The sequence below is a fragment of the Bacillus rossius genome, chromosome 18, assembly GCF_032445375.1.
Source record: "Bacillus rossius redtenbacheri isolate Brsri chromosome 18, Brsri_v3, whole genome shotgun sequence".
In the NCBI taxonomy this organism is placed as follows: domain Eukaryota; kingdom Metazoa; phylum Arthropoda; class Insecta; order Phasmatodea; family Bacillidae; genus Bacillus; species Bacillus rossius.
In genome coordinates, this window is record NC_086345.1 from 15,028,166 (window position 1) to 15,044,969 (window position 16,804).

The window sequence follows — 16,804 nt, forward strand, 5'->3', positions numbered from 1 at the left end:
GGGAAAATATACCCCCCCCCCCCCCCCCCCCACACACACACACACACCCCTTGCAGGGACTGCAAGAGCGGCTGTTAGGCAACGTCGTTTGTGTTCAATTGCTTCTCTTGGCAACTGCGCGCGGGTCAGTTGGATGAGTGCCCACTCTTGCTTGACTGTTTTACCGCCCGTGTTCATCCGCCACGACTCCCCCCCCCCCCCCTCTCTCTCGTGGCCAAATATCTCACCGATTACAACGGCAGTGATTCCTTCAAGGTGACCTTGGCATCAACCACCAGCGCTGCCAAATTTTCAGGCAGACATTAAGAAAGGACACAGATGGAGCATTAGCCGTCAGACAAGAAACCGTTTTTTTCCCCCTCTCTTCCATATTCTTTGAAGTGAAACTTCTTAAGCCCGCCGCACACGGTACAATATTCCTTACAATATTGTAAGCTAGGAGTCGTACTGGCTCTACTACTACTAGTTTCTTCACTCGAATTCAAAACTGGATACTAGTAGCTGTACGAGCTGGGCTACTGGTTTTTGCGTAATAGACAGCGTCCTATTTTCGTTGCTTGGTGTGTTCCAATATTTAAGGAGTGGCCAATCAGAACTCACGAAAACAAGCACTATGGGTTGTTTACACTTGTAAGCGCGCATGTCGTGATAAACTTGGACGGAAAGAAGTGGACTATGACCAACTTCTCGTTTCAATAAATGCATACAAAGAAGAGCCTTGTTTGTATGTAGTAAAAAAATGTGAATTATCATGATAAAAATTTGTTGTGGAGAATATTCTCTTAACAAAACTAGTAAGGCAGCTAGAATCGTGTGCAGCAGAAACTTCTAGCGCGCCCAGTGTTTCAGCTTGTAGCCTACACGGTACAGAAACCAGTAAGCATTCTAGTAAGCAAACTAGTAGAAAATATTGTACCGTGTGCGGGTGGGCTTTAGCTGGAGGGACCACAATTTTCGAGCGTTAATGAAAATTCCGATCGCATGAGATTAGGCACGTGGTGTAAGGAACCGGTGGAGGAGGAGAGTGCGTCAGCGGCGACGCCACTCCAACGCATGCCCTAGCGGTCGAATGGGAAGACGTAGCGGAGCATGCTGTATGCTAGTTTGTAACGGCCAGAAAGGGAGACGGCAGGGGAGAGGTAGAAATGACGCAGCAGTGATGCTACAGAATTCTCGTAACTATGCTTGTGTTCCTCTACTCCTCAGTTTTCGTAACGGCCGACAACAATTGACGCTACCACATTTCTTTGATTTTATTTAAAGTATCTACAATTTATTTAATCGATTGGAAAAGAGTTATTTATTTATTCATTCAATTAACTTTATAAGTTCATTCATTTTTAAGTGAATAGTGTGCTTGAATATGTAAAAAAAATTTAAAAAAAGATGTATAGATTTAAAAGGTTATCTTTATATTTATTTTTGGTAAGTGAACTCCGCAAATTAAAATCTCAAAAGGACTTACAGACTTATGAGATGGACTTTATAAATGAAATGTATGTTCGATTGGGGTGTTTTTTTTTTTTTTTTTAATTTTATTCAACTGGAGATCATCATTTAACATCATGCCTAAAAATAATAACAAGACAGGAGCAGACAAGAGGTATAACAAAGGCAACGTGGTAATAAACTGCCGAAAGAGGCACCAAAAAGTACCAGTGAAATGATACGATAGTACAGGGCGCGGAAAAAAAATTATTTTATTTTATTTGAGATAATACTCGGATCCTTAATATTCTCTATTATCTCTTGTTCAATAAAAAAAATATTATATATACACACACCTAATAAGCAAGAAGTTTCACTTATGTCGCGCGAGGACTCCACGCACACATTTTTCTTGTTCTGATTTTCATATAACAATATGGCGGACGTTTGTTTACATTTGTATCAGCTGTTTCAGCCTGCTTTTATTAACGACTGTAATTAAGCTGCACGGGAAGAAAATTAGATCACAATACGAATTACTGTTTAATATGTTTATACATTTATTAATAGTCCAAATCTAATTTTCAAAATACAAATGTAATGATGCGAGTTGACATTTTTCTCCAACTTAACCTCCAATTCCAGGTACAGCTGACATTTGTAAACAAACGGCCGCCATTTTGGTGCGTGTAATATACGGAAATTCACCCCCCCCCCCCCCCCTTCTCTCTAGAAAAAGACCTTATGCCCCGTCTTTATTTCCCTGATCTCTACTTTCATGCACATCCAATTAGTAATTACATTTATGGATACAATAAAACTAGCGCAAACCAAACGCTATTAAGATTATGTCAAATAAACTACTCTACAAAATAAGTAATTACCACTCACTCCTGTATAGTGACAACATGATACATTCATAAAATAACTTAAAAATAACACAGTTTTTCAACCATCTTTATTTTGGGGGAGCTAAAGTGAGTTTCAGGAATTATAATTATTTTAAGTGTTTACAAAATAGGTTTACCTTCTCATAACACGAACTTCACGAGATAGCGGTATGTATATAGTACGAGACGCCGATGAACACAATGGTGTTTATGTTTCTCTGTTTACGTAATGAGTAAACTCCGTCGTTCATAACGGGACCTTAGACGTTAGCGCGACATGATTCGCGGACGCGACAACTTTCCGACTAGGTATAAAAATTTATGATTACCGTCGCGTCACGAGTTCGAAGTTAATAAAATGAGCTTTACAATAATGTTTTTTCGAATAATGGTCAAACTAGGATTTTTACATTATTATTATTATTATTCGTGTATTTTTAAAGACGTTTTGACGTGACGTCTAATAAATCGATGAACGCCGGCTACACGCACGAAAAAGTATCCCGTTACGCACATTGTTCCATTACGCTGTGTCCCGTTACGCACATTGTTCAGTTACGCTGTGTCCCGTTACGCTCATTGTACGCTTGCGCCGCATCTATCTCTCTTCCACTCGATTGGCTTATGCGTCCGAGGAGAAGAAAGACAGCGGCAGCACACAACTTACATCTACACGTGAACTGTTCCGTCGACTGTTTATAAAGTGAAGTGAAAAGTTAATGTGGTTTTCATTGCTTATTACAACAACAATTTCGGCAATAAAGGTTAATTATTCTTGCATTTTAAAAATCTCATTACTAGTATAATTTCAAGTATTTATTCTTTTATTATTAAAATAAAAATGATACAATTTTATTTATAAAAGTATGCAATCATTTCATCAATGTATTGTTATGACGTTGTCACGTTAAACTATCGTCCGTAAACCGACTTTACAGACAACCAATTTTTTAATGAATTTTAACGTGATGGGCAGTATTTTAATATAATTCCTTGTCGACAACCAGGTCTAAAACTAGGGTTTAGGATTTTTCTTTTTCAAGTTTTTTTTTTTTTTTTTTTTTTTTTCGCTTTTATTGGAGCTGTTTCATCATACAATTTAAAATTTCGTTCTGCTACAAAATTTGCACACATTTATATCGCTCGGCATTATTTTAAAGAATTCTACGTTAAATTTCGTGAACCGAGTTTCGTATTATACGTGTGCTTGCAACACGAGAACACATGTATCTTGCTCGTTACCAAGGTTACATGTTACACATCACTGGCGAGGTACAACTATGGGAATACTTCAAATAAACATTAATTTATAGTCTTAAAAATCAACAAATTATAAAATTAAAATATATATATATATATTCCAACTTACGATTAACGGCGATAAACAAAAAATATATAATTATAAGTTATATTTAGTGTTAATCTGGCAACAATGGTCACCATTTTCTCCGTAGTGACATAGGTCGACAGTGGAATAGTCCCATGTCGGGTCCACTGTTAACACACCCGAAGGACGTGTTGAACAACTTCTCTAATTTCGAGCGCCGGGCATCATTTTTTATACTAATCCTACGGCCAGACACATTTTAATTCATATTGCATTTTTACAACAACTTTTTTTTTCAATTTTTTATACCTACCGATGTTCTGTGCAGCGACTAATAAATAACATATGTAGAAAGTGATGAAGTAATGGAAAATGCTTCTTCAAAAAAATCATTGAACAACGGGCCATACAGATTTCATGAATATAAATAATTTAATTTTTTTTAGCATCGCTGTGAGAATACTGTGGCTTCTGAACACTTGTCTGATGACAACTTTCCCCACTTTGCACGCAGACACATGCGGCTAACACCCGGCAGTAGAAGTATGTTTGATATTTCTTTATGTTATGATTCTTTGGGCGGGCCGCACGAAATAATGCCGAGGGCCAGTAGATCATCACACACAGCCTTGAGGCATAACGTTCATAAAGGTGAGGCGGCAGAGTCTTCAGAACTGCTGATCCAGGGTTACTCAGCAGTTTCTAAACCTGCCATACATAAAAATTAAAAACAAAAAAAAAGATGACCGTCACTTCAAAATGTTAACACGACTTTCTAATTCACCGACGTTTGAGAGGATGATGTCAGCTAACCAAGACGATTTTAACTGTTTAATATATTTTAACAAGATGGACAGCATTTTTAATAAAATTCCTGGTCGAAAACTCATGTCCAAAGCCGGGATTTAGAACTTTTTTCCCCCCAATATTTTTCGCTCCTGTCGGAGCCATTTCATTATACAGTTTAAAATTTCGGCCCGCAAATCAGATTATTCAATAGTCGCTGCTCCGGCAGCGAATTCTAGCGGCGGATGCGGAAACTACGTGTGAAAACACAATTTGCGTACATTAATCAACGCTCTACGTTATTTTTTTAAGAATTTTACGTTAAAGTGGTGGCAGGGACGGATAAACGCTTTCCTTCGCGGAAACAGCAATAAATTTACCTGGCATATTATTATTATTGCATCTGTGATACATTATTTCTAAGATTTTAAGTCAAATTTTTATCAAATCCCGTGCACTTACCAGAGTTAGTGTGTTCAGTTTCTGTTTCACGTAAAAAAAAAAAAACTGCATATATGAGTACCAAAACTATAGTGACCAAGGTTCAATGGAAACACAAATTTTTTTTTTTTTTTAATATATATTGTTTTAATTGTGTTACAAAATGTAAAAAAAAAATGAGAATATTAAAAAGGAAAAAAAAATATTTGATGAAGTACAGAACCTAATTCCTACGCATATTATTTAAGTTTCCATAAAAATAATTTGTTGACCCATTCTGCGGCCACTCTATAACCAGGCTCTCGGGGCAGGTTACTGCACCTACCCCCCCCCCCCCCCCCAACCCCCAAAATTTTTTATTCCCGGCTAGATCCGTCCATAAGTCCTTGGCTTCGTTTCTCGATCGCTACCACTCACTCTCTCTTCCCCCCCCCCCCCCACACACACACACGCACAACGTGCACGCTACGCGGCGGGCGACGCTGATGCCGGGTCAAGGTCAGCGCAACTGGACGCGACGCGACAGTCCCACTTAAGGCCCCCGTCTACCCGGGCACACACACTGTGTGCAGAGCTTCAGTAAAAAAAAAAAAAAAAAAAAAAAAAAAGCGATTTTAAAACTACTCAAGACATCCTAGTGGGGCCTGCTTACGAAAAGCATTAAAGAGTTCGCTGAGGGCCAAAAAATACTTTTGATTTCGGATTAAGTTTTTTAAACTGTATTTTTATAAGAGTGAAAATGGCTAAAACGCGTGTTTTCAGAGTAATTTTTAGACGTAAAACAACCGGTACAGATTCTTGAAAGCACTCAAGGGACTTGCATTACATCTTTATCTTCACTTCTCCGCCATGTAATGTCACGGTCACCGCTCATGTGCACGACGAGAAGACTGCGCGCCAGTCCAGAGGAGACACCGCGCTAGAAGCACCAGCGAGCGTCGCGCTTATCATCCCGCCTCGCTAGCACAGACACACCCCTGACGAGGCGGACCCCTTGAGATGGCCGCCTGGCTGGGGCGGGGTCGATAAGGGCGATATTGGCTCGCGCGTCGCACTCCTCGTCGCCTCTACGCGCCGGGCACAGAACTGGCAACTCAATGGAGCTCCAAGCGGCGACCCTGTAGTTCTGTGGTGTGATATCAAATATAAAGACTCTTTAAACGTCCCTCTACCACTTACAATTCTGTGTGTAACTCTGCATGCCTAGAAACTTCAGAAAAGTACACCATGGTAGGTTAAACCATGGAACGAAACTTGTACAGACAAGTGCAAAGGCTCTAAGGGCGCAAACACACGGGACTATGAACCACTTCAAGGTAGACGTGTTCAACTTTAGCGTGCGGTTACTCTCAAGTCAGATCGTGTTTCGTTCTAGACCATTTCTCGTTCAACCCAAACAGGCTGGCAAAGCAGTTCAGAAACACATATCTTCTACATTGAGCCTCTGACTGGCTGCTGAGTGCTTTGCGAGAAATAAAAACTCAAGATGGAGGATGTCCCTGGCACAAGTTCACGTAATATTTTACCTATTAGAACAAAAAAAATCAACAGGTAAATCTTTTAGACGTGACGTCTAATAAATCGATGAACGCCGGCTGCACGCACGAAAAAATGTCCCGTAACGCAATTTGTCCCACTACGGATGTGTCCCGTTACGCTCATTGTACGCATGCGCCGTATCTCTCTTCCACTCGATTGGAACAACAATCGAATTGACTTTTCAATCATGTTTTCGTAGTTTTAATTATTAATATTATATAATTTAACGATCGTCCACCGATTTTCAGCAAAATCTGTACGGTTATTTAAAAGTAATGTTCAATTTTCAAATACGTTTTTAACGAACAATGGTGTTTTACAGTTACACATAATAATTCAAATTACACCCGGAATTTTTGCACGATGTTTTAAAAAATATTGTAAGACATTATAAATAAGTTTGGTGTATTTGGGATGCGTATTTGTTATAAAATCTAATTATAAAAACGAAATAATATTATTCCCCTACAGTGCTTATATCTACGGTGACGGACGCGAACCGAACGAATCGTGCTCTCTATCAGCTGCCGCGGGAACCAGGCACTCGTTAATACATATTTTCCTTTGTTTATCACGATGGGCGTTATTATTAATGAATTATAAATAAAATTTCGTGCCCGGCGCCACAATTGCATATCATTTTGAGCACTGGAAGACACAAAAGCGTAAAATATTCTCGACGAATTTTAATCTGTGGTTTTGATTGCTTATTACAACCATTTCGGCAATAAAGGTTAATTATTCTTGCATTTTAAAAATCTGATTACTTGTGTAATTTCAAATATTTATTCTTTTATTATTAAAAAAAAATAGCATCTGTCGGCGAGTGCAGTAATAATAGGTTATGTTAGATATTTGATTACAATTTATTTATATGAAAACTTGTAAATAATTATATTTGAACGAAAAGTTAATGTGGTTTTCATTGCTTATTACAACAATTTCGGCAATAAAGGTTAATTATTCTTGCATTTAAAAAAAACTGATTACTAGTATAATTTCAAATATTTATTCTTTTATTATTAAAATTAAAATGATTTAATTTTATTCATAAAAGTTTGCAATCATTTCATCAATGTTTTGTTATTACGTTGTCACGTTAAACTATCGTCCGTAAACCGACTTTACAGACAACCAATTTTGTTTTATTGTTTTAAAATTGATGCTGGCGGTAAATCTCTAACAGACGTAATAATTCATTCGCTGACAGTAGATAACCGGGTTTATAGTTAAACACACTTGGTACCAACTGCCGCGTGACCGGTACCTACACTTTCGCGTTTGTAAAGATGTTAACTTGAACCTGTTCCCCTGAATTCATTCTGCGTTACGTGTAACCGCTCCCTTAAATGCTATTCATAGTCAGACACCTTTCATGAATCTTGAGCGCTTTGTAGATGACTCTGGTCAGGAGTGTATGCAGAATTCCATTTTCAGAGTAGTGACAAAAATGAGGGGGGGGGGGGGGGGTATAAAACCACTTTTCCCGCTGTATGCTTTCAAGTTCTTATCTTTTGTTGGTGGGAATGATTTATACGGATTTTTAACCATAGTTACATACAGGCTAATGTGCTAGGAGTTGGTTTAATATTTTAAAAGTAACTCGCTAGGAGAGATAAAAACGTCATGCAAAGACCAGTATTGTAAAATAAAGCAACTAATATTGGCGTTAAAACTTTATTATAACAAAAAATGTTTCCTGTCCAGAAGGAAAAGAGAGAAAGGCTGCAGTGACATGGCAAAAAAGATTACATCCAAGCTCTGACCGGGATATTAAGAGAAATGAATTATTACGAACAATGTTAGCACCTATTGCAGAGACGAAACAAGTAGCACTGGAAAAAAAAAATTGTAAATGAGGTAACCGGTTTTGTTTTTCTTTCGCTTCGGATACTCGCCACGTGATCGCAGTACGAAGTGCGAATCACAGTTTCGCTCGGACAAAAATAAACTCGGACTTGAGAACAACATGTTGCTTGTCAAAACCTGGAGGTTTATCTTGGCAAGCTGTTTTTATGTGCTGCAACGTTTGCCACAGACGGCCCTCAACTTGATTTCCAGACAGTTTCCGGGATGGTTGTAAGCCTGTAAGCGTATAATTCAGTATTCAGTAGCACTATATATACATATATACATACATACATACATACATACATACATACACATATATACACACACATACCGATAAAATCTGTGGGATTAAACCACTTTAAATTCAAAAGGAACCAAGTAAAAAAACCTTCATCCCCTCATTATTCAATTTTGAACATCAGTATGCAAGGCACACAATATATTTTGGCACTTGGTTCTTTTGAATGATAAGATTCGATTATAAATTCTGCAACTTGCGATGACCGAATACTTAAGCCCCGTGTAAAATAAAATAAACATAATTTTTTTAAAAAAATGTGCGAATAACCACCTTGCTAGTTACACGTGAAACTTCACCCTTCAATAATTCACTTGAACGATAAAACTAAACAATAAAGCACGCCATGGAGGATCACAATTGTAAAAAAACATGGCGACGTAAAAAAAACATGCACGGAGTGATAACAGTTGTCTGACACTTCTTTACTCGCTGTTACTGCTCCCACTCTCTCCGCATCGTGGGCCCCACTCCTGAGAGTTGCATATTTCGTTACGATCTGCGGATAAATCGCCCCCTCGACTCACCCCACCGGCTGTTAAGAAGTTTCCATTAAAAAAAAAAAATTGGTTGTCTGTAAAGTCGGTTTACGGACGATAGTTTAACGTGACAACGTCATAACAAAACATTGATGAAATGATTGATCCAGAAGAAAAGGAAATATCATATTCGGCCTGAGACTGAGCCGTAATAGGTTTTTGAAACCAAATCATTTAGGCATTAAAAATATTATATTATTTGAGGAAGGAATTTTTTTTTAAATTTTTCTATCTTTTGTATGATAAAATCTACCTCTGCATACTTTTATGAATAAAATTGAATCATTTATATTGAATTAACACTATTTTGTATGGATACAAAGAAGGATTGAAATGAAATGTACTATCTAATTAATAAATTTACTTTTATTTGCATTCGTTAATTCAAATATATGTATTACTTTTGAAATGTTGCGTGCGCCGTATTTATTTTTACAAGTAAAAAAAATTTTCGCAGCTGCCGGGAAACGAACCGACAACCTTTGGATAGGAAGTCAGCGATGCTAACCGCATGGCCACGAGGCCATATTGGAAACAATTGTTTCAGATCTTATATATATACATTTATAATTTTTTTGTTTTTTGTTGTGGGAGTTTTAAAAACGTATGTAGTCCGCCATATTTATTTCTTATAGTGGTAGGCGGGAAATTAAAAATATATTGTCGGCTGCAAATCGGTGGACGATCGTTAAATTACATAATATTAATAATTCAAACGACGAAAATATGATTGAAAAGTCAAATCGATTGTTGTTCCAATCGAGTGGAAGAGAGATGCCACGCATGCGTACAATGAGCATAACAGGACACATCCGTAGTGGGACAATGTGCGTTACGGAACACTTTTTCGTGCGTGCAGCCGGTGTTCATCGATTTATTAGACGTTGTCACGTCAAAAAAGATTTTGAGTGTGTCTTTCAGTACTCGCCAGATCTGTGTATCATCTAACCTCGGGTAAAAAGCAAATTCATGTGTTCTCATGTTGCAAATACACTTGATATACGAAATTCGGATATGAAATTCAACGTTGAATTCTTCAAAATAATGCCAAGCGCAGGGGCGAAGCCGGGGGGGGGGGGAGTAGGGGTTCAACCCCTCCCCCCCTTAGCACAAATCTTTAATTAATTTCTTATTCATCACTCAAACAAATTTAATATTAAAATTAATAAAATTTTTACCATTAGGTACAATATTTAAATATAAGTACCGGAAACTGCTAAAATAGCACTAATTACACCTTAAAATCCAAATTTCCCAGGGGAGGACCCCCGGACCCCCCGCTTTAATACTGGGGGGGGGGGGCCATGCTTCTTAACACCCCCCATTGCTATGCCACTGGCCAAGCGTGATAAATATACGCAAATTCTGTTTTCAGCTACATTTATGAACGCGGATCACACGTAGTTTCCGCACCCGCCGCTAGAATTTGCTGCCGGAGCAGCCACGTCGAACTATCGATCGAAATGTTTAAAATACAAAACCCCTGGTTCGGAATTGATTTTCGACAAGGAATTTTATTAAAAATACTGCCATTCTTATTAAAAATTCTTCAAACAGTTGATGCTATACTGTTTTCCTTTGGCTTTGTGAACTTGGGTTCGCGCCATCCGCCACAGATGGCGGCACCGTGGCTACACATTTATTTCCTTTCCAGTCACGGAAAAATTACTCCCGCCAAATGCCGTGTACCGAGAGCTATGGTGTTATATGCTACAGATAAAAGAAATTAATTGTCTGTAAAGTCGGTTTACGGACGATAGTTAAACGTGACAAAGTCATAACAAAACATTGATGAAATGATTGCATACTTTATGAATAAAATTGAATCATTTATACTTTAATAATAAAAGAATAAATACTTGAAATTATACTAGCAATCAGAATTTTAAAATTCAAGAATAATTAACCTTTATTACCGCCATAGTTGTTGTAATAGGCAATGAAAACCACATTAGCTTTTCACTTCACTTTATAAACAGTCGAGTGGAAGAGAGAGAGATGCGGCGCAAGCGTACGAGCGTAACGGGACACAGCGTAACGGAACAATGTGCGTAACGGGACACAGCATAACGGAACAATGTGTGTAACGGGACATTTTTTTCGTGCGTGCAGCCGGCGTTCATCGATTTATTAGTCGTTGTCACGTAAAAAAAAAAAAAAAAGAGCCAATAAATGTCCCGCCGAATTCGTTGACCTACGGTTGACCTCAGGCCCGGCCTAGCAACGCTCGAATAAGCAGGCCACGTGTTGTTGCCGTGGCGGTTATTGCGTCTGTGCAGAGGTCTGGCCTCGACCTCCAAACGAAGCTGTGTCGCGGCCGAACAACACCAACAACACCGAAAGGCGAGACAACAAAATAAACCGCTACCCCCCCCCCCCCCCCCCCCCCAATCACAAGGACCGTACCCGGGTCCGAAACTCTGGACCCAATCGGAGTTCCAAGATTATTTTTTTGCTGTGCAAGATCTTTGCTCTCGGTACACAGCATTCGGTTGGAGTAATTTCCGTGAATGCGACGGAGGTAAACGAACGGAAATTGTGTTTATCAGATGGCGCCGCCAACTGCGGCTCGCGACGCGAAACAAAATATCACAGAACCCTCAAAGGGAGCAACATTTAATAGTGTTAACTTTTCAATGAATTTTAACAAGGTGGGCAGAATTTTAATGACACTCCTTGTCGAAAATCAGGTCCAAAGCCGGGTTTTAATGTTTTTTTTTCCAATGGCAAGTCTTTCTCGCTTTTATCAGAGTCGTTTTCATCACAGAGTTTAAAAGTTTGGTCTGCCAAACAAAATGATTCGGTAGTCGACGTATATGCTCCGGCAGCGAATTTTAGCGGCGGGTGCGGAAAACTATGTCATTTAGTTTTTAGTTGAAAACACAATTTGCGTATATTTATTATAATCGGGATTATTTTGAAGAATTCTACGTTACGTCCGAGTTTCGTATTATAAGTGTACTTGGAACATGTGAATACATGGATTTGCACGTAACCGAATTTAGATGTTACACATCTCTTTTGGACGAAAATTAAAATTCATAATTAGTTGGATGCCTTGAAAGTTACGCTATAAAGAGCAGCCTAATGCCTATGTTGAAAATTTGCTTTAATTATTTCGTTTGTAGTATAGTACAGTTTTACTAGCGTGGTTGCAATATTTAATAGTACCATTTTTTTATAAATAAAATTAAAATATTTAGTATGAATATCTGAAATAATTTATATTTATGAAAGTGAAATAATTTTTTTTAGTAGGTCCAGTCGAGTTTACTTCTTACAAACAAACTCGCTCACTCCATTTGTTGGTATTTTTATAAAGGCATTTGCTGATGAAAAAGTGCCATTTTAAAATGTAAAGCTTATTTTTTTTGTGATTTATGCTTTTTTATTTTTTATTATTTATTTATAGTTACGTTCCGTCTTGATTAGTAAGAAATTTTATCTGCCTTAAATTCTATTCAAAAACATCCATAAAATTAACTTATTTATAGTTTTTACTTATGCTTAATGACGTGGGTGGTCCAATTGCAAAGAATTTAAAAGACTTGAAAAAAAATTGTAATAGGTACCTAACTGTTCGACATTACAATGTTAGATGTTAAACATAACAGCTCCTGAAAAAAAGTTTTAATAAATCAACGATATATATATATATATATATATATATATATATATATATATATATATATAGGTATCTAATATTAATAAGTTACATTGTTATTTCCGAATTTGAATTATTACAAGGGTTTGTCCACAGTTAGTACTTTCCTACTAGATCTAGTACTTTTATAAGTTTTTTTTAGTAATCTAGTACATTTACGCACAGATCTAGTACTTTTTTCTTTAATATAATAATATTACAGTAACTCCAATATGTTTTATTATTAAGCGTAATTATTTTCAAAACTATGGAATGTATGTGTGTGTGTGTGTGGTGTAATATTTAAGTTAGAGCATTGCAATGTCATAAGTTCCTAAATTGTTAAAACCACAACAAAATATAATTTAGTACTTTTTTTTTCAAATCTAGTAATTACCTTTTTCTCGCCAAATTGGTATGAAATATTTTTTCCTTGTAGACACCCAGAGGATGAGTCTGAATTCGACCGCAGGTTCACCACGACAAAGTAATTTGAAACCATCTACAGGACTTATGGTCCAAATTGCTTCCAAAGGCTGGTACACGCCTTTGAATTTGGAGCTGAACGACATTTTTATTATAATTAATACAGGGAGTATTTAAGATAAAACACTATGCTTCTGTATTATGTTTAATTTAACAAAGTTCTACAACCTTTAGTAAATCATTTCACTGTGGTGAAATGATTTCACACGCTAATTCTTTCGTTTCATATATTGAATTTTATCTCTGGGTCCTGAAGGCTTGATCCTGATGGCATGATCCTGTGGTGCTTGATGCTTGCTGTTTTAATTCAGTACGCCGGATGATCCTTTACATAAAAAAAATGTCATAAAATAAATCATTATGATCGTAATCCAATAAGCACTTTTTTTTCAACCTACAATCATAATATTTATTTCGCAATTTCTTTCATGTGCAGAATGTTCCGACGTACTGAACTAAAACAACAAGCATCATGTACCACAGGATCATGCCATTAGGATCAAACTTTCAGAATCCAGGGATATACTGGGATGCATGAAACACCAGCCATGACAAACACAAAATGTACGACGGCTGTAATCAAATAATTCCTTGGAAAGACTGCAAAATCCAATGTGTCAGCTACCTCAGTGCCCAGCACGTATTCCTCACAGAAAATGAACGACGTTAACAATTCTATTCAAATTTTTGCCTCCCATTATACTCGTCCGTTACAAGGTGACTCGAAATTAGAGCTGTAGCAAACCGTATGTATTCGTAACTGAGTAACGGGTGCGGCATCTAGTAACGAGTAACGAAACGTTACACACGAATGCATTTCGTTACTCGCATCTTTCGTATGTTTCACGCATGCGCGCGCGTATTCGTTACAAATAACGATGTTTGTTTATTAATAAAAGTATGATTTGGAAATTCGTCGTCCAAGTTTTTTTACTGTTTATTAAAGGTATTGTGTGTGTAGACAAAGTTTTAGATTCGAACAGAAACAACGTAAGAAAGTATTTTTTACAAATTATAAATATGTATGTTTTTGTTTTTTATAATCGCGTATTTTCACGGTTTATGTTCTTATCTTAAAAGATATATTATAATAAAGCCGCTCTAATGAGAGTTAATTGTTTCTTGGTTAACAAAAGCTGTTAATTATCAAATATTTTTAATTGTTTATATTCGATTTATTTTTATTTACGCGACGTCATACTGTACGCGTACGAAATACGACTCGATTCGATGCTATGTACCATGTCATGCGGTATCAGAAGTAACGAATAACGATACGAAAGTAACGAGTACTAATTGTTATAGTAACGAATACATACGGGTACACATTTTTTCGTTACTTTTACACCTCTACTCGAAATAGTACGTACTTTAAATGCAACGTAACAAAACAAACATTTAATAATACAATTACTTATTCCAATAAAACAACAAACATGAAATATAAGCATTAAAAATTCCTCACAATTCCAATACAGTCGTTACTTAAACGAAGTTCATTATTACAACACCACCATTGACTAATCTAAAAATAAAAATAAAAAATACTGTATATATAAACAAACCTCACACGGGTAAACAATGATTGTCTGCGACTGCGTGAATACATAGGTATTGTAACGAAAGCTGTAAACTGCTATTTTTTTTCACAAACTAGTAGGAATTATAATTTTCCTTGCAGGGTCAATTCTGTAAAGTCTGAAGAATATGGAAAACATATATTCCTATTTATCGCGGGTAAACAATGAATGGTCACGGCAGCGTAAAAGCACACGTATTGTAATGTAAGATATAATTTATTTTTATTTTTTTCACTGATTAGTAGGAATTACGAAACCAACCCTTCGTGGGTAAATTAGGGACGTGTGTAGTGTGTGAAAACCATGTTTTCCGTTCTAAAAAGCCGCGATGTCCGAGTATTACCGACATATTTGTTAGCATTTACCTTTGCCTTAAAGAATATACGTAAATATTATTAACTCCCACAAATTTCACAAGTTAAATGAATTTTAAAAAACTTAGCTACATGCACATTTACAAAGCATGAAAATAGTAAACAAAGAAAAAATTTATTTTGCGCTCTATATTTACTGCGCTCTGGTGACTACTTTAGAAATCAGTAGATTCGGACATCGGACAAAGCAATTATTGTAATTTGGGCTGTTTTCCGTGCGACAATGTGAAGTCATTCCGATTAGGATAAGGACACAGCCCGTACATAGGTTCTGATTGTAACCTCACAGGTTGTTTTCATGAAAGAAAATTTTCATAGCGACCTAACATTACCGCTTTGCACTGTTTATCATGAAAAAATATTCTTGACATTTGCTGATTTAAGCTTGTTCTGTGTGGTTTAATTTTTACTTCCTATTTTGCATTCTTGAATTTTTTTCCCCCATGACAAACCTTGTAAAACTGCAATGGCATATTTCCAAAGAATTGTATTAAATAAAAATTCCACATTGCATGAATCATTTAAAAGAACGACTTAAATCTGCATTAATTACGTTATGTTATGAAGTACGTACTGGTAATATAAAATTAAGATTTATTGAAAAATGCCGAATTAAAAACGTTTTAAGAATTTTTTTTTTTTTTTAAAAAAATCACCATACCTATGTATAACGCAATTCTTACAATTAATTATTAATCTCCTTCCCCCTTCCCACTACCTCCATAAAATAATATTTTTAAGTAGAAATAAAATTTTATTATAAGCTTAATTTTTTTGTTATTTCGGTCAAAACGAACACACTTCCATTTATTCATGAACCATTGCGTGCCGAGAAACATTTCATCACAGGTCAACGACACATTCGTTCCGCGAAATAATTCAATCTATATTAATGAAAATAATCAAGAGCAAAAATCTGATTATATTCTTTAAGCACACACACTCAATACACATAACTCACTTAGAAAAATAAGTAAATTTTTAAAACAAGAGTTACTTACTTTGGGGTCTTTTTCGTAATAATACTGCTGGGTTCGAATCCATCTAGAAACAAGATTGTCCCTGACAGTGTGAGCTAAAGCGAAATAATAGTCTCTAGGGGTTGCGACATTCCTGTCTTTGACAAGGGTGTAGTGGAGATGACGGTTGAACGCTTTCTTCAGGCTCGTCACATCTTCAACTTGCGCTATGCCTCTCACGCTTATCTGCTTCCTCTTATCGATATCCGACTGCGGCAGCGACATTTTAACACCGGATAATCACCCAGCCTCTCTGTACACTCTCCCCGACCACAAGCAGACAGCTGGCTTGCGGAGCACCCACTTAAAAAAAACCGTGGCTCTCGGTCACCTTGACAAGGTCAGGCACGCGCATGCGCAGTAAATAGTTTACCCAATAACCGCTAGAGAGCAGCACGAGCAACATATCTATATTTTAAAGAACCTTTAAATGTAGCACATAATACTCTTAAGTAAAAAAACATTTATACTGGGCATATGTATTTCACGCAACATGTATCTGTAAATTACACATTACCAGGATAAACGTGCCTGTAATTAAATTTTGCATACTAATGTGAGTATCATGACACAATATAATGCACTATTTTCTTGTCTCAAGTG

The 16,804-nt window shown here is 36.8% G+C and overlaps 1 protein-coding gene across 1 annotated transcript in view; it reads right to left on the reverse strand.

The window, feature by feature from the left end:
• The window catches only part of LOC134541429 (glycogen phosphorylase), a 48,472-nt gene extending 31,931 nt beyond the window's left edge, over positions 1-16,541 (reverse strand). Inside the window, exon 1 of the mRNA XM_063384874.1 lies at positions 16,184-16,541. Within this exon, the coding sequence (XP_063240944.1) occupies positions 16,184-16,426 (243 nt within the window). The 5' untranslated portion in view covers positions 16,427-16,541. The remainder of the gene's footprint in view (positions 1-16,183) is intronic.
• Positions 16,542-16,804: the final 263 nt, after the last annotated feature.